General features: G+C 39.3%; 1 protein-coding gene across 14 annotated transcripts in view; it reads left to right on the forward strand.

Moving 5' to 3' along the window:
• Positions 1-27,456, forward strand: part of UNKL (unk like zinc finger) — a 109,120-nt gene extending 81,664 nt beyond the window's left edge. The window contains exons 13-18 of one of the 14 annotated variants that reach the window (XR_008847383.1): positions 1,632-1,834; positions 5,390-5,647; positions 7,423-7,634; positions 11,604-11,666; positions 17,649-17,759; positions 19,725-20,234. Coding sequence is in view for 7 of the 14 variants with exons in the window: in XM_056537157.1 (XP_056393132.1) it covers positions 1,632-1,834; positions 5,390-5,647; positions 7,423-7,574; positions 24,759-25,221 (1,076 nt within the window). In the remaining 7 variants the exon portion in view is untranslated. Of the gene's footprint in view, positions 1-1,631; positions 1,835-5,389; positions 5,648-7,422; positions 7,635-11,603; positions 11,667-17,648; positions 17,818-19,724; positions 20,235-24,758; positions 25,252-25,768; positions 25,829-27,321 lie in introns of those variants that run through there. The other 13 variants (XM_056537158.1, XR_008847384.1, XR_008847382.1 and 10 more) reach the window with 13 other exon arrangements.
• Positions 27,457-27,779: the final 323 nt, after the last annotated feature.

Here is a 27,779-nt window from a genome sequence, read left to right on the forward strand (position 1 = left end):
GTTGCGTTGCTCTGCATAGATCAGGGTTTCCCAACAGGGGTGTCTCCAGCTGTTGCAAAGCTAAAACTCCTAGCATGTTGGGAGTGGAAGTTTTGCAACAGCTGGAGGCACCCTGGTTGGATAACACTTGCATAGATCATGCTGTTTCAGGGCTATGGTAACTGAATAGGGTGGCCACAAGACTGTCTGTATAGCCCTGGCCTTAGAGGCAATCAATAGGCTGCAGAAATATACGTTGTATTGGTCCTTCACAAAACCACACTGGGCGTCCCCTTCCAGCTATCAACTGGAACTATTTACCAATAAGCCAGAAAATATGTCCACATAAGAAAAGTGAAGTGATGTCACCAGGATCAGGGGAAACCCCACCAGATCAGTGTGGAGTGTCACCCCAAAGGTAGGAAGCAATCACAATTACAGATAACGTGCCCCCAGCAAGATGCAGCTTTGTGCCTGCTCCAGGGGGCATTCCTCAATCAGAATTAAAGTCCTGAAACTCCCAGTGTGTTTCTGCCACTAGTAAAGGTGGCATCACCAGGAGAGACTAACAATGTAGGGGATAGGAAGTATGCTGCAAGGAAGTTTACAAGCATTTAAAGCATTCAATACATATATACAACATTGACTTCTGGTGCATATAATATAAGAGTAAGGACCCCTGCAATCTGCCTGCTGCACTTGGCGTTTGTTTAGAGCGTTGGGTGCAGCACCGGAGGCTCGTGACGTCTCGACCATGCCCCCTAAATGCAAGTCTATGGGAGGGGGTGTGACTGACGTCACGCCCCCTCCCATAGACTTGCATTGAGGAGGCATGTTCGTGAAGTCACGAGCGGGGCATAACCGTGACCTCACAAGCCTCCACTAGTCATCCGGCACGGAACGACGTTCTCTCCATGCACTGGATGTCTGAGGTGCCGCAGCCGAGATCATGGGGGGTCCTGCCACTGGAATCCTTTTGGATAGGGGATAAGATGTCTAGGGGCGGAGCATCCCTTTAAGTTTTATAGCAGCTTCCGTCACTAACGTATTTTGGCTTGTTGGTAAAAGTTCTCTTCTAGCCCTGGCCTTAATCAAAAACATCTCTTGGCTCTTTGTGTATTGTTAAATGTAGCATTTTATAATTTTTTTATCGTGTAATCTTAATTATTAGGAGGGTTGGGAAAGTTATGTATATAGATAATATGGTTTTGGAGAAATTAGGGTCCACAAGGAATCTCTGGGGTTTACACAAACCCTTATAAGGGATGCAAACTGCAGAGAGACCACTCCTTGTAGAGGCTCCCTGGTGTGTATCCCAGTGAAACCAATGTGATATTGGTTAATAAAGTTTTTATATTTTATTTGTGTTTTACATCTTTTGTGCGTTCATAATTTTTAAAAATATTTTTCTGTATTGTTTGTAGCAACCCTCTCCTCAATTATGTAGGGTTGCTCATTAGTTTGCCTCTCATTGCTGCTCGCACTAAGAGCAAATATATTAACCCACACATAGATGGTAGGTTGGTTTAGAAAAATTACACAATGGAATGTTTTCTAGCTTTATTTTACTCAAACCACTTACTAGAAAACATGTCATATTTAAAATTTATGTGAAAGACTAAGTTTTGATACACATTTTTTTCTTCTCATAGGTTTAAATGGGGTGACGGGCAGTATTTGGGACTTTGTTAGTGGGAGTTTCTCACCTAGTCCCTCCCCAGTGTTCAGTAGTGGTACTACCAGTACCACCAGTACTAATTCAAATGGCAGTGAGCTGTCTCGTGTTAGGAGAGAACTCGAGGATGCCAAGCGAAAAATAAAAAGATGGGAAGACTCCTGGCAACAAGTGAAGCAGGTAAGAACTGGCAGCATCCATAATCAGCTTCTTATAGGGCTTATCCAGGAATAGAAAATCAAAGCTAATTTCTTTCAAAAACAGCTCCACGTCGGTCCCCAGGTTGTGTGTGGTATTACTCCATTCACTTCAATGGAACTGAGCTGCAGAAACACACCCAACCTGGACAGATGGGGAGTGTTTTTTGAAAGAAATTTGCTCTGTTTTTCTATTCCTGGATTACCCCTTTTAAGTAGCATCCGGCACCCTTGTATAAGGACTGTTCTTTTGTTTCTATTAGGGAATATACAGTGATCCCTCAACTTACAATGGCTTCAGGTTACAATATTTTTGTATTTTCTGGACCATTGTAATTGGAAACCAAACTCAACATACAATGCTACAGACAGTCCAGATTTTTGAAATGTGTCAATGGTTGGAAGAACTGACCTTTCAGAATGGGCATTCACTGGTAAAACACCTGTATTACTGAAGTGCATGCACTGACTGGCTGTCTGGTAGCGCCCCCTTCAGTACTACTCTCTACCTGTGCCAGGGATAGCTACTCCAGGTGAGGGCGGCTCCATGTAACTTTTTTTGGGACACTGTGTACTGTACAGGACTCTGAAGCTCCTGTCCTCTACCTAGACAGTGATTTACAGCTCCCAGTCCTTATTTGTAATTACTGGCTTTATCTGTAGTTATCTACTTCTTTGCCGCAAATGGACGTTCATTAATGTCAATCTGCAGCTCCCGAGGTATGACGCGCGCTCAGCAGGTGAGCGTGCATCATACCCAGGGGGTCCCGGTTGCTATAGGTAACCAGGACCCGCGGCTAATGTCGGACATCTCTGATGGGGCTGATGTCCGGCATTAACCCTCTAAAACAAAAGTAAACATTGCTGGTTAGCTCAGTGGTGCTGTTCGGGATGTCCCGACTTCAAAGCGGCGATCCCGAACAGCTTGCAGGACGCGAGGAGGATCCCTACCTGCCTCCTCGCTGTCCGATTGCCGAATGACTGCTCCGTGCCTGAGATCCAGGCAGGAGCAGTCGAGCAGTGATAACACTGATCAATGCCATGCTATTGCCTGGCAGTGATCAGTGTAGGAAATCAGTGTGTGTGCAATGTTATAGTCCTCTATGGGGGCTATAACATTGCAGAAAATAAGTGAAAATAAAGTGTTAATAAATGTGATTTAACCCCTTCCGTAATAAGTTTGAATCACCCCCTTTTCCCATTTAAAAAAATAAAAATAAAAACTGTGTAAATAAAAAGTGATCAAAAAGTCAGATCAAAACAAACATTGTACCAATAAAAAATTTCAGATCACGGCGCAAAAAATATATCCTTATACCGCCCCTTATACGGAAAAATAAAAAAGTTATAGGGCTCAGAAGAGAACATTTTTCAACGTATTAATTTTGGTTCATTTAGTTATTATAATTTTTTTTTTGTAGTAAAATAAAATCAAACCTACCGTATATAAATTGGGTAGCTTTGGACCTACAGAATAAATATCAGGTGCAATTTGTACCGAAAACTGCACTGCGTAGAAACGGAAGGAGTTTTCAATTTTGCCCCACAAATAATTTTTTTTCTGGTTTCGCCATAGATTTTGTAGTGAAATTAATAATGGTATTACAAAGTAAAATTGTTGGCACAAAGAAGAAGCCCTCATATGGATTTTTAGGTGGAAAATTGACAAGTGTTATGATTTCCAGAGTAGGAGAAAATCCCCATAGAAAACATATGCTGCTCTGGACAGTTCCTAAAATGGACAGAGATGTCAGCAGAGAGCACTGAGCTCGTGATGTCAGCAGACAGCTCTGTGTTCCAAAAAGAAAACCATTTCCTCTGTAGTATTCAGCAGCTAATAAGTACTGGAAGGATTAAGATTTTTTTATGGAAGTAATTTACAAATCTGTTTAACTTACTGGCACCAGTTGATAAAAAAAAAAAAAAAAATTTCCAGTGGAGTACCCCTTTAACCCCTTAAGGACTCAGACCATTTGGACCTTAAGGACTCAGACAATTTTATTTTTACGTTTTCGTTTTTTCCTCCTCCCCTTCAAAAAATCATAACTCTTTTATATTTTCATCCACAGACTAGAATGAGGGCTTGTTTTTTGCGCGACCAGTTGTCCGTTGTAATGCCATCACTCACTTTACCATGAAATGTATGGCGCAACCAAAAAAATACTATTTGCGTGGTGAAATTAAAAAGAAAACCGCAATTTTGCAAATTTTGGAAGGTTTTGTTTTCACGCCGTACAATTTATGGTAAAAACGACATTTGTTTTTTATTCTCTGGGTCAATACGATTAAAATGACACCCATGATTATACACTTTTCTATTACTGTTGCGCTTAAAAAAAAACTTTTTAACCAAATTAGTACGTTTAAAATCCCCCTATTTTTTGAAGACCTATAACTTTTTCATTTTTCCGTATAAGCGGTGGTATGAGGGCTCATTTTTTGCGCCGTGATCTGTACTTTTTATTAATACCATATTTGCTTATACAAAACTTTTATTACATTTTTTATAAAAAATTTTTTGGAATAAAATGTTATAAAAAAAAGCAGCTATTTTGGACTTTTTTTATTTTTTTTATTTTTTTTATGTGCACGCCGTTCATCGTACGGGATCATTTACATTTTATTTTAATAGTTCGGATATTTATGCACGCGGCGATACCAAATATGTATATAAAATACATTTTTTTACAGTTTTTGGGGGTAAAATAGGGAAAATGGGACAATTTACGTTTTTATTGGGGGAGGGGGTTTTTCACTTTTTTTTTATTTTTACTTTTACTTTTATTTTTACACTTTAATAGTCTCCATAGGGGACTATTTAAAGCAATCACTTGATTGCTAATCCTGTTCAGTGCTATGTATAGGACATAGCACTGATCAGTGTTATCGGTGATCTTCTGCTCTGGTCTGCAGGAAGTCAGATCAGAGCAGAAGACTCCCGGAAGACAGCGGTGGCAGGTGAGAGGACCTCCGTCTGCCGTGCAGGATGATCGGATCGCCGATGCAGCGCTGCTGGCGATCGGATCATCCTGTTAAGTGACCGCGATGCTGCAGATGCCCTGATCAGTATTGATCACGGCATCTGAAGGGTTAATGGCGGACATCCGCGGGATCGCGGGTGTCCGCCATTACCGGCGGGTCCCTGGCTGCGATCCACAGCCGGGACCTGCCGTGCATGATGCCGGCATCGCTCTGATGCCCGCGGTTATGCTCAGGACGTAAATGTACGTCCTGGTGCGTTAAGTATCACGTCACCAGGACGTACATTTACGTCCTGCGTTAAGGGGTTAATATTGTAACTTGAGGGATCACTGTATTGTAATGTTTGGCTCCATGATAAGAACTAAACTTGTTAATATATGGTTGCATATTGCAGAGTAAAATGTACATGTCTGTGTGAATGCGTGTGAATTAGCCTCAGTTTGTGCGGTTTTAATTTGATAATCTCTGTGCGTTCGATGATTTTCTCTGCTGTAAGTTTGATGTGAATGTAGAATGCTAATGTTTTTGATTGAAATGTTGATTTATCTTTCTCAAGGCTTGTGATGCATGGCAAAAAGAAGCCCAAGAGGCAAAAGAGCGTGCCAAGGCAGCAGACGCGGACCGACAAGTAGCACTTTTACAGAAGGAAGAAACAGAGGGCAAACTGAAGAAGCTTCAGGAAGAATTTGACGTCTTATGTGTATTTCCACAGCTTTCCACTACAAGAAATTACGGTGACCTAGAGAAGCTTCCTTTACCAAAGCTACATTCTCTTAAAAATCAGCTCCGCACTGACATGGAAACAATTGATGGGGTTAGTATGAAAATGCAGGCTTCATGTTAAGCCCATTGTAAACCTGTAAGTAGGGAAGGCCTTTATCCAGACCGGCGGTTTAGTTCATATACATAAGATTAGCGTAAAACTTCAGGTGTTATCCCAGTGTTTCCCAACCAGAGTGCCTCCAGCTGTTGCAAAACTACAACTCCCAGTATGCTGGGAGTTGTAATTTTGCAAACGCTGGGGGCACCCTGTTTGGGAAACACTGACCTATCCAGTTGAGAGGCAAGTCTTTTCCAAACGGTGTGCCTCCAGCTGTGGCAAAACTACAACTCCCAGCATGCTGGAAGTTGTAAATGTGCAACAGCTGGAGACACGCTGTTTGGAAAACAGTGGGCATGGAGAAAAAACCCTTTTAGGACATTAAGGAGCCCTGATTTCAACTGCTCTTAGGGTTTATTCACACTACAAATTTTCCTAACTTAAAAGGGTTCTCCGGTGCCTAGACATCTTATCCCCTATCCAAAGGATAGATGCCCCTATCCAAAAGATAAGATGCCTAATCGCGGGAGTCCCGCCGCTGGGGACCCCCGTGATCTTGCACGCGGCACCCCGTTTGTAATCAGTACCCGGAGCGTGTTCGCTCCGGGTCTGATTACCGGCGACCACACGGCCAACTGCGTGTGACTTCACGCTCCGCCCCTCAATGCAAGCCTATGAGAGGGGGCATGACACTGCCGGCCGTGTGGTCGCCGGTAATCGGACCCGGAGCCAACACGCTCCGGGGACTGATTACAAATGGGGTGCCGCGTGCAAGATCCCGGGGGTCCCCAGCGGCGGGACTCCCACGATCAGGTATCTTATCCCCTATCCTTTGGAAACGAAAAGACAGTGCAGCAGAGTCCTGTTGTCAATGTGATTCCGCTGCATAGTACACAGTATGGACGATAATGTCCGCACGGTCCCAGCGCTGACTCATTTGCTGGTGGCTTCTCTCTGAATTTTGGGCCATAGATTCCTCAATGTGAACCCAGCCTTAGGCTAGGAGTGTCACTAGTTTTTCCCCTAAGGCTATGTTTACACGGTGGAAAATTTGCCGAATGTCCGCACGAAAAATACTTACCGCAAATTTGCTTGTTCGCCGACATTAGGACCGCTCGGAAAGGAGCAGTCTCCGTCGAACATGTTCATTGTTTCTGTGGACGCCAAAATCGAGATAACCGCGGTAGATGTTTCCGTCTCAGAAATTCCTCTGTGTAAAATCAGTGGGACTCTGCTGTGTGAAATATTTCCGCAGAAATTCCGCCCCTAGACATCTTTTCCCCTATCCAAGGATGTCTGGGGACCTCTGCTGCGGCACCTCAGACATCCGGTGCACGGAGCGAACACAGTGCCGGGTGTCTAGCGATGCGGGGTGGATACTTGTGATGTCACGTCCCCGCTTGTGACGTCACTTCTACACCCCTCAAAGCAAGTCTATGGGAGGGGGCGTGATGGCCGCCACGCCCCCTCCCATAGACTTGCATTGAGGGGGCTTGACATCACGAGCGGGGCGTGACAATGATGTCACGAGCCTCCAGCGCTGCACCCCACGCTCTAAATGAATGCCTGGTGCAGCAGGGTGATAGCAGGGTCCCCATCCGCGGGACTCCTGCAATCAGACATCTTATCGGCAGAGTACCCTTATAAATGTCCTTTTCATTTAAAATCCCAAGGCACAGTATACCACTTCTCCTGATCATATTGCTCCGCTGTACCAACATTTCTTCAAATTTATGTTTTAAATTTAATGTGATTTCCCTTCTCTCCAGTTGATAATCCAGCTGCATTCCCAGAAGTGTGTTGTCTGCCATGAAAATGACAGAAGTGTAGTCCTGCAGCCCTGCCAGCATTACGTCTTATGTGAACAGTGCGCATCTAGCAAACCGGAATGTCCTTACTGCAAGACCAAAAGAATGAAATGGTGATGAGCCTTTCAACACAGCAGTTTTACCAATCCACTGGGGAAATCCACCCGTATCATGTAATCAAACTAAATAATGCATTATGTGTTTTTATCATTTGATATATAATTAAGAAAATAACTAAAAGGTATATAAAAAAAAAATGTATTCAAAATGTATCTTCTACTGGTAATAGACTGATCTCTACCCACAAATGGCACCAAGGATGAGTTCAAACATGGGTTCCTTGTTTCTTCTTAGCATGCAAAATGGATTATTAGCTGAAAACAGACCATGACCTACCTTGGTCCATAAGTATTCATTGACCGAGAGGGGGCAATACATTGAATCTGTAACCTTTACAGGACTTTATAAAAGAATCTTCACAGGCAGCTGACCAGACATATCGGTTACAGTACCCACTAAACTAGCTTCGGGTGAGCCACGATTTCAAAGGACCCATATCGCCAAAAAAGAATCGCAGGCCCTCGCGGCTTGTGAGAAGTACCATGATGTGAATTTCACTTACAGTGTGTGTGAATGCGGTAAAAGTCTATAAGGATGTATGAAGGGGTGGGGCCATTGTCTATAAACTTGGTCTGTTCTGGAATGCTTGCCTTTTATATATACGGTAGTAAAAAACTAAAACTAAACATAATACAATTGATCGTTTTGGTTAAAAAATTTAAAAAAAAAAAAGTGATTCAGTTTATGGAGGCAAATTCTGTGAGCTTCCTCGAGGGTAAAACTATTTTAAAGCAACATAGGGTTTAACAAATTGTGAACCCCCGAGGTTCTAAAAAATGTGTATATTTATATAAATATATATATATATTGGTGCTTCATGTGACAGCATTGTTGAACATACAACTTGTGAGCTTGGAATCAGTCTAGCACTATTTTTACTAGGTTATTTTGAAGAAGTTTAATTCTTGTAAAAGCACTTTGTTAACCAGGGATTATGTTTAGAGGTTATTATAAATTTGCTTTAAGCTGCTTTGTAGTTTTTTTTTTTTTTTTTTTTTTATATCTATCTATATATATTATTATTAATAATATGCGATAATATTGAGCTTTTTTGTGTGTACTGTGAACTGAAAGAACTATTTCACGTCAGTTTAGAGAAATGAATTAGTGTAGTAAATTTATTGTTTTCATATGCTGAATTTAGTACTTTTATGAAATGAACAATACTGAGTAGTGAACAGTCTATCTTAGGATTTTTACAGTTTTCAGGTAAGTGCAAACTAATAGTACTTATAATTATAACCAGCAAATGGACGGAGAATGAGAAGGCACATATTTACAGTAGTTGTATGCATTTATAAAAAATCATTCTATTGAAGGAACCATTTTTTTTTTTCTTCTTTAATTTCTTCTTTTTTAATTTAAAAAAAAAATGATCAGATTTATGGCAATGTTATGTTTTTTTAATAGCTTTTTTCATAATTAACATATTTGTATGACTCTTAACCTCATGATATCATTCATTTATAAGCTTTTCAGAGATGTGAAATGAGGTCACATGGCCACTTTTATCAAGTGCCTATACCTTACAGCAGCTAAAAAAAAATGAAGCTCTTTATTTCATGTGTGTGTTTTGCAAACTTTTTTTTTTCTTACAATTTTTTTTTCTGGGCATGCTTGAATAATTGGAAGTTTGAAATAAAATTTGCTTGTTAACTTTATTCCTAAAAAAACAAAAACAAATACTAAAAAAAAAACTGATGTGGGGAGGAAAAAACTTAACACCAACTTTGAACCTGGCAGTGGTGCTCTTCTGAATTTCTTTAGTCTTTAATAATTTAACCCCCCCCCCTTCTTTTACTATTTTTTTTTATTAATTTTTTTCTTCTATTTCTGCTGTAAAAGATTGGCTTGGTACCATATTTAGAATAGAAGGGGAACTATTGTGAAACTTTAGCTGATATTTTTAACAATTATTTTTTTTTGCCTATAAAACAATCTTCCATATTGTCAAACACAGATGATTAATTTATAGAATAAAAATGTATAAAAAAAACTAAAACTTAAAAAGCTTTCTCAAATATATTTTTTCCACCTTAAGAGTAGGTCACATGTAGCACATCCACAGCATATTTCACGCTGTGGATGTGCCGGGTCAGTCACGAGAGCATGCCCCCTGCTGTGGCCAGGCAGCTGTGTGTGTCCACTCGTAGCGGCAGCTTTCCTGTTAAGCATATGCTACAAGCAGGAAATGTGTCTACAGCGGGAAATCCTACTAGCAGACACACAGAGCTACCCAGCCGCAGCAGCGAGCTCACCTTACTGACTGCTGTAGGCACATACGCAACATCAAATACTCTGCACAGCACATGCTGTACATGTGACCTTACCCTTAAGAGAACTTGTCACACTGAACCTGATATCTGATCTGCAGACATTGTGTTATGGAGCAGGAGGAGCTGAGCCGTTATATCTTTAGATAGATAGATAGATAGATAGATAGATATAGATATATATAATTTTAAGAGGAAGATTCAATAGAACTTGTATGTCAGTCATTTAAAATCTCTAGAAGTAAGAGAAAAAGGCGCTCCATAGAGTAGTAACGCTGAGACCCCGCAGTGAGATAACTATATAAATTGGTTTGCTCACCCTGGGTGGTTGTGCTAATTCATATACAACAATGATGTAGGCATAGAATGGTGATGGGTCGTCTGCTGCCCTCCGGTAAGTATATGGCAAGATTAGGAAGAAGGCTTCAAAGGAACCCGGCTCCACGGCGCTGACAGACCACAACAGGGGAACGGTAAAAGGAGTTTATTTGACCAGAATGCAACATGTTTCGCTGCGCAGCGAAACGTGTTGCATTCTGGTCAAATAAACTCCTTTTACCGTTCACCTGTTGTGGCCTGTCAGCGCCGTGGAGCCAGGGGGTCGTCACACCCCCTCCCATAGACATGAACGGAGAGGGTGTGTCCTCACATGAGATCATGTCTCCAGTTGCGGGAACCCAGTGTTCTAAAAATAGTGTTTAAAATGCCAGGTGCTGCACGGAGATCGCAGGGGGTCACAGTGGTGGACCCCCGCCATCAGACATCTTATCCCCTATCCTTTGGATATGGGTTAAAGGGGTTATCCAGGAAAAAAAAAATTTTTAATATATCAACTGGCTCCATAAAGTTGAACAGATTTGTAAATTACTTCTATTAAAACAATCTTAATCCTTTCAGTACTTATGAGCTGCTGAAGTTAAGGTTGTTCTTTTCTGTCTAAGTGCTCTCTGATGACAAGTGTCTTGGGAAATGCCCAGTTTTAAAGCAAATCCCCATAGAAAACCTCTTCTAAACTGGGCGTTTCCCGAGACACGTGTCATCAGAGAGCACTTAGACAGAAAAGAACAACCTTAACTTCAGAAGCTCATAAGTACTGAAAGGATTAAGATTTTTTAAATAGAAGTAATTTACAAATCTGTTTAACTTGCTGGAGCCAGTTGATATATCATTTGTTTTTTTTCCTGGATAACCCCTTTAAGATGTCCGTGGGCGGAGTACCCCTTTTAAATGAATAAAATACAATTCCTATTGAATCTTTTCCCACAAAATTATATATAAATCTGCTCATCTCCTGCTGCTCTATAACATGGCATCTGAAAGATTAGATTAGTATTTTAATCGTGACAAGTTCGCTTTAAGACAACCAACCCCCTTTATACCTCAGTTTGGCTTCAACTGCTTTGGACCGATTTGTAGCAGCTTAATCCAAGATCCCTACATTTTTAGAGTATGAATGTGATTTTGGGGCGGGGGGGGACGTAGTTCTTAAGGAATAATTGTACCCTCTGTTCTCTTGAGATTTTCTAAGTCAGTCAAAGTTTCATGACTCCTTTTAAAAAAATTGTTCACCATCAAGTGATATTTTGTTTTTATATATATCTTTGCTTTCACTTGGGATTGATGGTTTGGTAAATGCACTTCAGGACTATATAAATACTGTATTCTAACACTGTATCTAGTTACAATTTATTGAATGAGCTGTTTTATATGTAAAACAATCTGTGCTTTTTTTTTTTTTCCTGTTAAAAGACAAAAAGAATCAAAAAGTTACCCATCCCGAATTGTAAATGACCAACTACTGTGTTGCATTACGTATGTATTTCAGCTCTCACATTTCAGAGAAATTCATTCATAAAGCCAGCCAAGATGTGGCAAATGTTCACTTGTGATGAAGTTTCTCCATAGTGGTTAAAGACTTTGGGGGGGAAGATTTAAAAAATAAATAAATAAAATACCAAAATGCACAAAAAAAAACAAAACAAAAAAAAAAAAAAAAACATAAAAGAAACAAGAAGCTGGTATTAGACCTGCATGAATAAACTATGCATATAAACCTGATGAACATAATGTTTTACAAAATAAAAAAATCAACATGGTTCTCGTAATTCCAGATTCTGGGTAACTGTAGAAACGCCACAATGTGCTGTGTGTTATGAGTGAGCTTCTGGTGTATTAATATGGGTTTTTTTTGTGTAGAAAATGTTTATTTTATTTTTTTTTCTCTTGTTTTGTGTGGTCTTTTGCCAAAGACATTTAATGACTAGTGTTTTATAGGCAAAACAAATGTGCAAAGTGAATTGTTTTTTGTTTTTTTAATTCTAACCGTGACCAAATTAGAAGTGTCTGTATGAAACGTTTTTAACATTTTCTTTTAGAAGATTTTTTTTCCTTTTTTTTTTATAATTGATTCTTGCTATTTCTTTTAGAGCGTAGGCGCCTGTTATTGAACATGTAGAATGACATACTCTAGGTGTGACATATATTACGTAGCATTTGTTTTAATTATTTAGCTTTTTTACCATTTAATTCACAATGAAATGAGAATATTATTATTTAGATAAAAGTGGCCATATATATATTGATTTCATTTTTCTTATGGTAACTTTTTAGAAGTATTGATTTTGTGGTATATTTTAAATATTTAGGTTTTTTTCTCTTGGTTTTTTTATGCGCAACAAGAATTATGGTGCTTTTCTTTGGTCTTTAACTTTTTATTTTTTTTATTTTTTTTATACTTATACAGTCTTGAAATCTTAGTACTGCGATGAATAGAAGCATGTTTTATATATCTATTTGTAGGAAATATAGAAATATTAAAATTAAACGTCTTATACTTAGATGTTAGGAACATTTTTTTTCATTCACCCCAACCTGAAATGTTTTTTATTCTATTTTTTTTATTTTATTTCTTTTAATGCAAGTCCAAAAATAAATTCTCTGTATAAGTTGAAATTCAGAATAGTAGCCATTGACACGTTACCATTGCCCTTGTCAATTGGTTGTGTTCCTATAGAATGTGACAATGATTGAACACAACCTATTGATCTGCGGAATGGTAATACTTGTATGGAACGGTGCAATTCATACATCTAAGGAAAGATGCTCCAGAATTCTTGTTTCACATAATTATGAAAATAGACATTTCAAGATATCTTAAAGGGGTATTCCGGGAAAAACACTTGTTTTTATATATCAACTGGCTCCAGAAAGTTAAACAGATTTTTAAATTACTTCTATTAAAAAAATCTTAATCCTTCCAATAATTATCAGCTGCTGAAGTTGAGTTGTTCTTTTCTGTCTGGCATCAGTGCTCTCTGCTGACATCTCTGCTTGTCTCAGGAACCGCACAGAGTAGAAGAGGTTTGCTATGGGGATTTGCTTCTACTCTGGACAGTTCCCGAGACAGGTGTCATCAGAGAGCACTTAGACAGAAAAGAACAACTCCACTTCAGCAGCTCATAAGTACTGTATGGATTAATATTTTTTAAGAGAAGTAATTTACAAATCTGTTAACTTTCTGGAGCCAGTTTATGTGTGTGTATATAGATATATATATATATATATATATATATATCTATCTAAAGTTTTTTTTCCTGGATAACCCCTTTAAAGGTACCCATACACCTTTTGCTGAAGGCTGTCCGGGTATGCTGGGAGTTGTAGTTTTGCAACAGCTGGAGGCACCCTCGTTGGGAAATATTGAAGTAGAGCCTAAAAAGTTGATAAAACCAGAGCTGAGCCCAGTTTACAAGCTAATGAAATAATGTAGATCTTATTCTATTATTTGTTTACCATGTCTTAGAGTTTACATTACATAAGGAAGATAAAGTCAGGGTTGATCCTATACTGGATTGTATCTTTTATGCTTTGTGATATGTCTACACCATAGTGCTGGTATCTACACTCCATTTTAAGGGCTAATGCACACAACAGAAAATAAGCTTGCAGCAGCCTCCGCCAGAATCAGCAAATGATGGCCGTACGCACATTAAAGGGGTACTCCGGTGTATTTTTTTTTTAAATAGATTGGTGCCTGAAAGTTAAACAGATTTGTAAATTACTTCTATTAAAAAATCTTAATCCTTTCAGTACTTATGAGCTGCTGAAGTTGAGTTGTTCTTTTCTGTCTCGGTGCTCTCTGATGACACCTGTCTTGGGAACTGTCCAGAGTAGAAGCAAATCCCCATAGCAAACCTCTTCTACTCTGTGCAGTTCCCGAGACGGGCAGAGATGTCAGCAGAGAGCACTGCTGTCAGACAGACAAGAACAGCTTAACTTCAGCAGCTGGTAATTATTGGAAGGATTAAGATTTTTTAATAGAAGTAATTTACAAATTTGTTTAACTTTCTGGAGCCAGTTGATATATAGATAGACAAAAAACATTCCTGGAATACCCCTTTAAGTATTATGTTGAACATTCCGCATCGAAAGGCTGAGAATTAGCCCCATTGAATGACAAGGGGGCTTATCCCTGTATGGACCTGTTGCAAATCTGTAACGAAAAATCTGAATAGAAGTGCTGGATTTCTGTAGCAAATCTTGTTGTAAAAACACGTATCCGATTTGCAATGTCTGTATTTTACAGTCTAATTTGACCTCCTACACCAAAACCCTTTTTTTGGTTTTACCAACCAACATTTGGGTGACCATACGGTGGTTTGAGATTGGTGAACCTGAAGATCTACAGAAACAAATGTCACATTTTGTGATTTACAAGTGAAGTAAAGGGCTCAATAGAGCAGTATTGCAAACATAGGTTAACCTCTTATGTGATTTAGCGCTTACCAGAAAAAGTTGTGCCAACCATGCACAACACTATGCAAGGTATATAAAAAGAATCGTCTTTCCGCAACCCTCTTTTTCTTATGTTAGCAGACACACAGACTCATCCTCCCAGGAATAGCAAGATTGAGTAGGTGCTCAATGGAAATTTGCATTTTCATAAGTAAATGAAAGGAGTTTCGGAATGCAACATGTTTTGCAGCTCACAACTGCTTCGTCAGATACCTGAGGAAGTGGCTGTGAGCTGCGAAACCCATTTGTCTACTTAACAACATGTGGATGTCCATTAAGCACCTACTCTGTCCTGCTATTTGTGGGATTAAAAGGCACCTACTCTGTCCTGCTATTTGTGGGATTAAAAGTTTGTGTGTCTGTGTTCATAATACGCATGTGATATTGTAGCTTTTTATTATGGCCTAAGTCAGTGTTTCCCAACCAGGGTGCCTCCAGCTGTTGGAAAACGACAACTCCCAGCAGGCCCGGACAGCCAAGGGCTGTCCGGGCATGCTGGGAGTTGTCGTTTTCCAACAGCTGGAGGCACCCTGGTTGGGAAACACTGGCCTAAGTAGCTGGAAGTGAACAGGTTCATACAAATCCAAAGGCCCTTTTACGGTACCATAAAAAAAAGGACTTTTTAAGTGGTTCTCAGTTTGTGGTCCATATCTGTCTGATATCCCCTTAACGTGAGTTCTGGTGTGTAGGATCAGCACGTTGTATATTAGTACTGTACATCTGTTCTTTGTGGGTTGTTTTGTGTTGTGCAGTCTCAATGCTTGCCGGATGGAGTGTCCATTGTGCTGTTCCCATAACTTTTATAGATCCTCGTGTGTTACAGACTTGTTATTGTGTGTGACATTTTGTTGGGAGATACCTATTTATCTTGTTCAGAACCTGATTTACATAAGCAGGAGGCATGACCATCTCAGCATAGCACTTCTAGGTTGGGTATAGTAGTCTGGTTACTAAACGGCCCTATAAGGATCGCATATTAAAGGGGTTATCCAGGAATAGAAAAACAGAGCTAATATTTTTCAAAAACCACTCCCCGTCTGTCTCCAGGTTGGGTGTGGTTCTGCAGCTCAGTTCCATTGAAGTGAATGGAGCAAAGTTGAAATATCACATACAACCTGGGGACAGATGTGGAGCTGTTTTTGAAAGAAATTATCTCTGTTTCTCTATTCCTGGATAACCCCTTTAAGAGCTCATTAATAGATACTGATTTTTCAGCTCAACAGAAGGAGTTGTCCATACAACATAGCTCCTTTCTTCCAGACTACCTCTCCATGGGTTGTGACTGTTTGCAGCTAAGCACCATTGAAATGACTAAAAGTGGAGTGGAAATTCAACACCCAACCTGTGGACTGTTTTGGAAGAAAGTAGACATGTTTTTTTACTTTATAACTCTGTTACATTATTATTTTTGTAGCTTGTTGAGAATGTTGGTCTTAAAGGGGTATTTCAGTAAAAAAAAAAAAAAAAGCTTTTTTTTTTTTTTTTTTCCCCCATATCATATGGCTCCAGAAAGTTAAACAGATTTGTAAATTACTTCTTAATCCTTCCACTACTTAACAGCTGCTGAAGTTGAGTTGTTCTTTTCTCTCTGACCACAGTGCTCTCTGCTGACACCTCTGTCTGTCTCAGGAACTGTCCAGTGTAGGAGAGGTTTGCTATGAGGATGTGTTCCTACTCTGGACAATTCCTGAGGTGTCAGCAGAGAGCACTGTGGTCAGACAGAAAAGAACAACTCAACTTCAGCAGCTGATAAGTACTGGGAGGATTAAGATTTTTTCATAGAAGTAATTTACAAATTTGTTTTAACTTTCTGCAGCCAGTTGATAGTTTTTCACTGGAATACCCCTTGAAGTCTTCTATCAGAATAGAGTGGCCATCACATTGCGGATCCAGTTACTGGCTGAGAGAGAGTCGGGGATAGTGGAGTCCCATGGACTCTATTTTGACAGGAGTCTTGGACGTCTGTTCTCCACATTTCTGGGGGGTCCCAGTGATTGGAATCCAGAAAACATACACATATATCTTAAGTTGACTGGATGCTTTAATCCTCACAGAATTAGAGATATTCACTTGAAGACCTATACAACCAGAGGTATCTGACACTGTACATTGGCTGTAAAGAATATAATGGCGAATATAATAATACAGACTTTTGTAACTATGTAGTGCTTAAAGGGGGTACTTTGCTGCTCAGTGTTTGGAACAAACTGTTCCCGAACGCTGGCGCAGAGAGCTTGTGACGTCATAGCCCTGCCCCCTCATGACATCACGCCCCCTCCCATAGACTTGCATTGAGGGTGTGAGGTCATGAGGGGACGGGGCTATGAAATCACAAGCTCCCGTCACAGTTTGTTCCAAATGCTGAGCAGCAGAGTACCATGAACTGTTAAATCATGAGGACCTATGGTCCCTTTTGTTCTGCCTGTTTTAGTAAATACATGCAGTCCCCATGAAATAGTAATTTTGTAGCATTATTCTTATAGCTAGAGTGTGGTGCCATTCCACTGTCATTCTGTGTGTATAGATATATTTTTATTTATAAATAGAACTACAAGGAAGCGGCGCTCATCGTCAATCAAATTTGAATTTTTTCACACATCCAGCAAGTACGACGTTTCCATCCGAAATTGTAGGATTGATACGGTATACTTGCTGAAGATGGGAAAATGACAGAGTTGATTGACATTATACGGAGTGACGTTCCTTGGAGTCAAGCTCCCTGAAACCGTGCACCAAAATAGAATGGGCATTCAAGAATTCTTGTTATTTTTGGAGAATGATGGTATTTGCTAAAACAGGCATATCTGGATCCATGTCCTCCCTGGGTGCTACTGTACTAAAATGCTATTTTATTATTATTATTTTTTTCTTTTTTCTTTTCTTCTTTATATATTTAGCAACATTCCCTTTTAAAGAAAAGTAACAGACCAAAGAAATGTACCAAAATGTAAATCTGAATGAGCAGCTTGTTGTGAGGTTATTTTTTTATTTTTCTTATAGTTGAAGTCCTGAGTCCATCTCCCCCCACCCCTTGTTCCCCTGTGGATGGGCTCAGGCCTGGGTCAGTGTATGCAGTTTCTTCCACTTGTCTGAAGAACCTTTCATTGTTCTGTAAGTTTAACCCTTAAGTTTGATTCTGATATTGGATCCATTAACGATAAAAAATAAACGTGGATTGTAGTATTCTGGCCATGGGTGACTTTTCGTGTTAGGGGGGGTCTCTTGTACATGGTGTATGCAATGACTGCAGCTCCTAAAATGCAATGAACAAACCAATGCACTAGAAGAAGCGTTATCAAAATTCTTCTGTATTTACAATAAATGACAATATATTTACGATCGGCAATTGGAAGGCGCTCGACCAAATAATTCAGGAGGATCGATCACTTATTGCAATATATGGCACGATTCTGCATTAAAGGGGAACGCCGCTGTAAACATCTTATCCCCTATCCACAGGATCGGTCCTGCCGCTGGGGACCCTCGCGATTTCCGCTGCAGCACCCCAGTCAATCTGTGCACGGAGCGAACGCCACTCTGTGCCCAATGACTGGTGATGCCAGCCGCCACACCCCCTCCATTCACCTCTATGGGAGGAGGCGTGACTGCTATGTGCTATCCAATAATCCTATACAATGTATACATCTTAGACCTTTCTTTTTCTTTTAAATGAGTTTACTAGACCTGGTGCTGTTTTACTGTGGGGGAGAAAATTAAACTTTTATACTTTTTGGGTATTTTTTTTGGTTTTAATATTTTGTATATTCCTATGTTTTTGGGGGTTGTACCGAATTACAAAAGCATGGCTGCTTTCTTCCAGCAACAGCGCCACCCCTCCCCATGGGTTGTATGTGGTATTGCAGTTTAGCTCCATTATCTAATCTATCTGTCTTTAAAGGGGTATTCCAGGAAAAAACTTTTTTTTATATATCAACTGGTTCCAGAAAGTTAAACAGACTTGTAAATTACTTCTATTAAAAAAATCTTAATCCTTTCAGTACTTATGAGCTTCTGAAGTTAAGGTTGTTCTTTTCTGTCTAAGTGCTCTCTGATGACACCTGTCTCGGGAAACGCCCAGTTTAGATGCAAATCCCCATAGCAAACCTCTTCTAAATTGGGCGTTTCCTGAGACAGGTGTCATCAGAGAGCACTTAGACAGAAAAGAACAACCTAAACTTCAGAAGCTCATAAGTACTGAAAGGATTAAGTTTTTTAATAGAAGTAATTTACCAATCTGTTTAACTTTCTGGAACCAGTTGATATATAACAAAAAGTTTTTTTTCCTGGATAACCCCTTTAAACTGCGTCCCTCCCAGATATTGCAAAACTACAACTCCCAGCATGCTCGGACAGCCAACGGCTGTCCGGGCATGCTGGGAGTTGTAGTTTTGCAACATCTGGAGGGCTGCAGTCTGGAGACCACTGGCCTAATCAAAAGGGAAAGCCTTGAATAAGTTATTTTGTATCGCTTTCCCCATGTTGGAAAGCTTCTATTCTTTTATGCAGTCCCTTATCTGGGCGGTGGAAGGATGGGCCCGGGCGGTAATAAAAAAAAAAATGATGCGCCTGAACGACGGAAGGATAGGTCTGCACTAGAGATGAGCGAACTTACAGTACATTCGATTCGTCATGAACTTCTCGGCTCAGCAGTTGATAATTTATCCTGCATAAATTAGTTCAGCTTTCAGGTGCTCCGGTGGGCTGGAAAAGGTGGAAACAGTCCTAGGAAAGAGTCTCCTAGGACTGTATCCACCTTTTCCAGCCCACGGGAGCACCTGAAAGCTGAACTAATTTATGCAGGATAAGTCATCAACTGCCGAGCCGAGAAGTTCGTGACGAATCGAATTTACTGTAAGTTCGCTCATCTCTAGTCTGCACCAGTGTGCTGCTGTCTCACGTCTGTCCGTCAATACTATCAGTAATGTAACACTGTGCAAGCGTATTGCCGAATACGTGACCGATCCTCCTTTCTTGTAGCTTGTGCCGATTTTCCAGGATGTTGCCATATAGCAATGACTTAGAATATATAAATTACGTATTGTTTTGGTTTCTCAGGTTTTTTTTTTTTTTTTGCAGACTTTGGAGGGTTTACGATGGAATTCAAGCAGCATATTGTAGTTTTATTTATTTTTATTATTTTTTTTTATTAAGAACATATCGTTTTCGGTTATCTATCTTTACCTTCACTAGTGTTTGAAATATTAGTAATATTGTTACAGTATATTTGTGTAACTGTGGTCAGTATAAGACCTTAAATATTATAGATTTTACATGTATTAATTTATGGAAGCTAATCTAGCCTGCTTGTAGTGAAAAAAAAAAAAAAAAAGAATGGTCTTGTGAATGGAATTTGTCTTCTTTTTTTTTTTCCCCCCTGATAAAGAAGGTATTATTTATAACGGCATAATCATTTTACTTATAGTGAATCGTTACAAAATTGTTAACACTTGTTTTTAAGAGAAAAAAAAAACTTTTACACTATAGCATTTATGCAATGGTTTACAAATTCATGGAATTATTTTTATTATCAATATGGGAATTAAAATAATTTTTGATCTTTAACGCTTGTGTTTTTGGTTTTTCTTTTTAAGATCACTGTGCAACAGATTTGGTTTTGGATGATACACAACATAAGAGTCACGCGTGGATTGGTCAGAAACCTTACAGAGAGAGATGCCCTTACTTTTTAACTTAAAAATCCACTTTTACCCCTTCCTGCTGTATAATGTGTATACACATCATAGCAGGAAGGTAGTTAACACTACGGTATCACTGGACTAATACGGCTACTCAAATTTACTAATATATATAGCATATATTAGAAGTCCGCAGCACACAGATCAATATAGGTGAAAAAAACGTGAAATTTATTCCATATTCAGGTGAAAGTTACAGCGACGTTTCAACCAGCTCTCCTGGTCTTTCTCAAGCATAACACAAGTGAATAAAGACCCATTTTTATGGACCACACAATTAAAAATCCAATTAGTAAAAAAGTGTAAATATTATAAGTGTTACATGAAATCACAGCAATATAAATATATTATATTAAAAGTGCATAATGTATGTCACATACATATATCCAAATTTCCATATACGTATACATACGTGTACCCCAAAACCATACATCAACTTCTACTAAGGTTCTGATCAAATGTGAAATATGAATTAAAATCATTAAAAACAAATGTTTGCAGCAACAGGGATAGGGAAAATCACTCACCGCCATAATGGAGAATGTAAGCGTGGGTAAAATCTAACTGTGCATGTGCACCCGAATCCTGTAACGGAAGTCAGAGGGTGCATAGGACCTGTAGTCATGGTGATCGTCCATGGAATTAGCGTATCGGCTCTTCTGTGCACGCGCACAGCGTTCCAAGCCTCGCTTCCACTATCCGGACCTACGAGCCCATATGCGCACGCGCCCAGTGCTCCAAGCCTCGTTTTCACATTTTCAGGCCGTCTAGTGTCCCGATCACCATGGTGATGTGTCACATGATAAATCTAAAGTGGTAAGTAGATGTAAAAATAAAAGCAAAATCAAATGAACGAAATAAAGATAAACAAAGTAAACAAAATATGGAATAATCTATTGATATCGAGATTGTTGGTCCAGATTGTTATCTTAGAGGCGTGCAACTGCAGGTCCGGACCATAGACACAATGAAGTGTCTCGACCCTGATCCGCTGGAGCGCGGTATCCAGTGGCAACCATAGTCTGAGGCCACCAGCTCTCTATCGCACAATAAATGCCCTGACCTTGGGCTAAAGTGGGGACTATTGTAAAACATGTACTGGAACTGCGTCCAGGTGAGACTCATTCCGTAGCTGTTGGCAACAGCTATAAAATAAAAATGAAATGAAAAAAATAAAAAAACTAAAAAATTAAAGGTGAATGTTACTACACAAGAAAGTGAAAGCAAGTAGAAAAAAATAATAATAAAAAGTAAAAAATAATAAAAATAAAAGATGAAAAATAAAATAGAAATAAAAAAATTAATAATAAAAAATGAACCAAGTGTATTATGTGTAAGTTAAGGATTATTCCACTCAACAGTCAAAAAATGTATCAAATATGTACTATACACCCCTGGCTTCCGACAGACAACAATTGGCAATTAAATAACATAACAATCATTTATTACAGAATATAAAGAATACAGAAGGAATTATTTTGAGGATGAGTGACGGTATTCCCCTCCAGTTACTGCAAAAAAGAAAAAGAACACGGTTATTAATACATTTTAAATGGAAATACTCAGTTCCAAATAATTTTTAACAATAATATCACTTGTGTTGCATACACTGGTCTCTATGTATCATAACTTAGAGGATATCCAGGATTAACTACTTTCCTAACACCCTATGTGATATTTTAAAGTCAACATTTAGACCATGAGGTCTCAAAGAATTCAAAGTGTAGATCCATTTAAAGGGGAACTCCGGTGGAAAAAAAGTTTTTTCAAATCAACTGGTGCAAGAAAGTTAAACAGGTTTGTAGTTCACTTTTATTTAAAAATCTTAACCCTTCTAGTACTTATCAGCTTCTATATACTACAGATATACTACAGAGAAATGTGTGAAGTTTTTTCCAGCCTGACAACAGTGCTCTCTATACTGACACCTCTGTCCGTGTCAGGAACTGTCCAGTAGGAGAGGTTTTCTATGGGGATATGATTCTAATCTGGACAGTTCTGACACGGACAGAGGTGTCAGCAGAGAGCACTGTTGTCAGACTGGAAAGAAATTCACACATCTGTTTTATACAGCAGCTAATAAGTACTGGAAGGATTAAGATTTTTTAATAGAAGTAATTTACAAATCTGTTTAACTTTCAGGCACCAGTTGATTTGAAAACATTTGTTTTCTACTTCTTTCCACCGGAGTTCCCCTTTAAGCTCATGTCTCTTCAGACGTCCTTGCCTATCTCCCCCTCTTTTCAAAGGGGTTACAGGGTCCAAGACCATGAATCTCAGGTCCCTTTCGTTGTGTGAAAATTCTGAAAACTGCTTCGATACCGGGAGGTCAAGTTTTTTCTTACAGATTGAGTATCTATGTTGATTCAGTCTAGTCTTGAGGTCCCATGTGGTCTCCCCAACATACAGGAGACCACATGGGCACCACAAGACATAGACAACAAAAGACGTGCTGCAGGTAAGATATTGTTTGATAGGAAAAATCTGTCCTGTGGACGGATGGCAAAAGGACTCTCCCTTTGCCATCAGTCCACAGTTGGTACAAGATCTGCAGGGGAAACTGCCCTTCCTAAACGTGGTAAGGTAATGTTGGCCACTCTTTTTAGTAGACATATCGGCCTTCACCAACTTATCTTTCAGGTTAGTAGGTCTTCTATAGGCCATAATGGGAGGTAATTTTAATTCTGGAATATGTGCATATACCTCAAGCAGATTCCAATATTTCCTAACAATTCTGCCAATGTCAGGAGAAAGGTCATTGTACGTGGAGACAAATGCTATGCGTGGATCTGTGGGCGTCCTAGTCTGTCCAGATGTCAGTCCCCTTTGTGTTTTGTCAATTCTATCTTTTTGTTTTGCAATCAATCTCATGGGATATCCTCTATCCCTTAAGTTTTTAAACATTTTTTCCAAAGCCTTATCAAATTTCTCTTCTGAGTCCGTGACCCTCCTTGCCCTAAGCAATTGGCTATAGGGCAAGGAATTCACCATGGACCTGGGATGACAACTATCAAATTTAAGCAACATGTTACAATCAGTGTCCTTCACATAGAGGTCTGTAGTCAGGTGATGTTCATGTATCGTCACTAATACATCTAGAAAGCTCACCGATACATAAGAGTGGGTTAGAGTGAAACGAATGTCTGGATCCTGTTCATTAAGATAGTCCTGAAATGATAATAGATCTGTCAATGTACCTGTCCATATTAAGAATACATCGTCTATGTATCTCCACCACTCCAGGATAAACCTGGAGTGATGGGATACATAGATGTAATGTTCTACAAACCGTGACATAAAGATATTGGAATACGTTGGTGCAATGTTACTTCCCTTTGCGGTACCCCGCCTTTGTAAAAAAAATTGATCATTGAAAATAAAGTAATTATTCTCAAGTACTGTATGTAGTAATGCAACAATAAAGTCCATTTTAGCAGGTGAGAAATTGTCTTGTAGTAAAGATGTGGTGACAGCCTCCACATCCCCATCATGTTGGATGGAGGTGTAGAGGCTCACCACATCGAAAGAGGCAATAATAGTCCCCTCTGGAATCTCAATATTTTCAATTTTGGAGAGAAAGTCTGAGGTATCTATGATGGCAGAGTACTATATAGCACAGATGATACCGAGAGGGATGAGATCTCACCCTAGAGACAATGCATATGTCAATGAAATGGAATATCGCATGAAATTTGAAGCTATATCAAATAAGTATTCTCTGGATTTGATTTTACTCCAGTTAGAATTTTTGCAACAAGACTTACTTGGTGTTAAAAAGCTGGTATGTGACTATGAAACCACATTAAAGGACATTTTACCAGATACCGACTTACAACAATTTCTGACTAAACAGAAGGACTTTTTGACTGAATTCATGGGTGAGCTAGAGGAAAACAAGAAAAGAAAGTGGTACAGGTACTGTCCAGACTACTCAATGGGGAGAGTATACAATTGGGGTGCAGTTTCCACTAATTGGAGGAAGAACAGACACAGCCGGGATACTGTGGATGGGATTAGTTCTACCAACAGAGTTGCAACAGTTGAGGCCATTAACAATACCGTTACTCAGCCTTTTTTAGGGATGCGTCCACCACAAGGGGACGCTACAGGAGGAGCGGCAGGAAACACAACCGAAGGAACAAGAACTCGGGGACTCAGGAACAACAAAGCACTACAGAACAAGGGGACACACAGGAAGTGCTGAATGTGATCAATATCTCTTCCAAAACATTAACTTCAGACCAAATGCAAGTACTCAGTAAAGGATTAAGATTTTTGCCCAAGCACATATATGGATTGGTTCCAGTTAGAACTTGATGTGTCCCAATTCATTAGGAAATTGAGATTGAAAGCTTGATTTATGCATAAGGGAAATTTGAATAATACTCAGTTTTGTTTCCTCTTCCTCCTCTAGTGGCATGAGACTACAAGACCTGGGCCTAAAAAATGTGAGTGATTTTAACCCTCTATTTGATACTCATGATATTGATACCTATGCTGACTGTATTAGATGGGACCTGTTGAAATTGAACAATAGCAATGTAAAATTGAAACATCCAAATATGACTAGAGGTGAACTAGACTCATTGATGTCCCTTGTCCATGACCACGACTTGGTGATTAAACCAGCTGATAAGTGTGGCGCGGTCGTGGTCATGGACAGGGGACAATACATGAATGAGGCAAGGAGACAGCTTGATGATGAAGAGGTCTATGAACAATTATCAGGGGATCCAAAATTCACTATAGAGAGAAAGATCAAGACAATTTTGGAGATAGGTCTGATCATGTCTGTGATAGACGAGGATGTTCAAAAGTACCTTACAGTCCTATTCCCAGTTACACCTCAACTTTTACCTTTTACCAAAGGTGCATAAGGACTTAGTCAATCTACCAGGGCGCCCAATTGTTTCAGGCAAAAATTCTATAACTTCCAGGATTTCCATTTTTCTCGATAAAGTACTAAGACCATTTGCAACACAAGCCAAATCTTACATTAGAGATACCTCAGACTTTCTCTCCAAAATTGAAAATATTGAGATTCCAGAGGGGGCTATTATTGCCTCTTTCGATGTGGTGAGCCTCTACATCTCCATCCAACATGATGGGGGTGTGGAGGCTGTCACTACATCTTTACTACAAGCCAATTTCTCACCTGCTAAAATTTACTTTATTGTTGCATTACTACGTACAGTACTTGAGAATGATTACTTTATTTTCAATGATCAATTTTTCTTACAAAGGCGGGGTACCGCAATGGGAAGTAACGTTGCGCCAACGTATGCCAATATCTTTATGTCACGGTTTGAAGAACGTTACGTCTATGTATCCCATCACTCCAGGTTTATCCTGGAGTGGTGGAGATACATAGACGATGTATTCTTAATATGGACAGGTACATTGACAGATCTATTATTGTTCCAGGACTATCTTAATGAACAGGATCCAGACATTCGTTTCACTCTAACCCACTCTTATGTATCGGTGAGCTTTCTAGATGTATTAGTGACGATACATGAACATTGCCTGACTACAGACCTCTATGTGAAGGACACTGATTGTAACACGTTGCTTCAATTTGATAGTTGCCATCCCAGGTCCATGGTGAATTCCTTGCCCTATAGCCAATTGCTTAGGGCAAGGAGGGTCACGGACTCAGAAGAGAAATTTGATAAGGCTTTGGAAAAATTTTTTAAAAACTTTAGGGATAGAGGATATCCCATGAGATTGATTGCAAAACAAAAAGATAGAATTGACAAAACACAAAGGGGACTGACATCTGGACAGACTAGGACGCCCACAGATCCACGCATAGCATTTGTCTCCACGTACAATGACCTTTCTCCTGACATTGGCAGAATTGTTAGGAAATATTGGAATCTGCTTGAGGGATATGCACATATTCCAGAATTAAAATTACCTCCCATTATGGCCTATAGAAGACCTACTAACATGAAAGATAAGTTGGTGAAGGCCGATATGTCTACTAAAAAGAGTGGCCAACATTACCTTACCACGTTTAGGAAGGGCAGTTTCCCCTGCAGATCTTGTACCAACTGTGGACTGATGGCAAAGGGAGAGTCCTCTTGCCATCCGTCCACAGGACAGATTTTTCCTATCAAACAATATCTTACCTGCAGCACGTCTTTTGTTGTCTATGTCTTGTGGTGCCCATGTGGTCTCCTGTATGTTGGGGAGACCACATGGGACCTCAAGACTAGACTGAATCAACATAGATACTCAATTCGTAAGAAAAAACTTGACCTCCCGGTATCGAAGCATTTTTCAGAATTTTCACACAACGAAAGGGACCTGAGATTCATGGTCTTGGACCCTGTAACCCCTTTGAAAAGAGGGGGAGATAGGCAAGGACGTCTGAAGAGACTTGAGCTTAAAGGGGAACTCCGGTGGAAAGAAGTAGAAAACAAATGTTTTCAAATCAACTGGTGCCTGAAAGTTAAACAGATTTGTAAATTACTTCTATTAAAAAAATCTTAATTAGATTAGAATCCTATCCCCATAGAAAACCTCTCCTACTGGACAGTTCCTGACACGGACAGAGGTGTCAGTAGAGAGCACTGTTGTCAGGCTGGAAAGAACTTCACAAGTTTCTCTGTAGTATATCTGTAGTATATAGAAGCTGATAAGTACTAGAAGGGTTAAGATTTTTAAATAAAAGTGATCTACAAACCTGTTTAACTTTCTTGCACCAGTTGATTTGAAAAAACTTTTTTTCCACCGGAGTTCCCCTTTAAATGGATCTACACTTTGAATTCTTTGAGACCTCATGGTCTAAATGTTGACTTTAAAATATCACATAGGGTGTTAGGAAAGTAGTTAATCCTGGATATCCTCTAAGTTATGATACATAGAGACCAGTGTATGCAACACAAGTGATATTATTGTTAAAAATTATTTGGAACTGAGTATTTCCATTTAAAATGTATTAATAACCGTGTTATTTTTCTTTTTTGCAGTAACTGGAGGGGAATACCGTCACTCATCCTCAAAATAATTCCTTCTGTATTCTTTATATTCTGTAATAAATGATTGTTATATTATTTAATTGCCAATTGTTGTCTGTCGGAAGCCAGGGGTGTATAGTACATATTTGATACATTTTTTGACTGTTTAGTGGAATAATCCTTAACTTACAGATAATACACTTGGTTCATTTTTTATTAATACAGTATTATTAATTTTATTATTTTAATTTAATTTTTTTATTTTTTCTACTTGTTTTCATTTTCTAGTGTAGTAACATTCACTTAGTTTTTTTATTTTTATTCATTTTTTTCATTTCATTTTTATTTTATAGCTGTTGCCAACAGCTACGGAATGAGTCTCACCTGGACGCAGTTCCAGTACATGTTTTACAATAGTCCCCACTTTAGCCCAAGGTCAGGGCATTTATTGTGCGATAGAGAGCTGGTGG

This window comes from Hyla sarda, chromosome 8 (assembly GCF_029499605.1).
Source record: "Hyla sarda isolate aHylSar1 chromosome 8, aHylSar1.hap1, whole genome shotgun sequence".
Taxonomy (NCBI): domain Eukaryota; kingdom Metazoa; phylum Chordata; class Amphibia; order Anura; family Hylidae; genus Hyla; species Hyla sarda.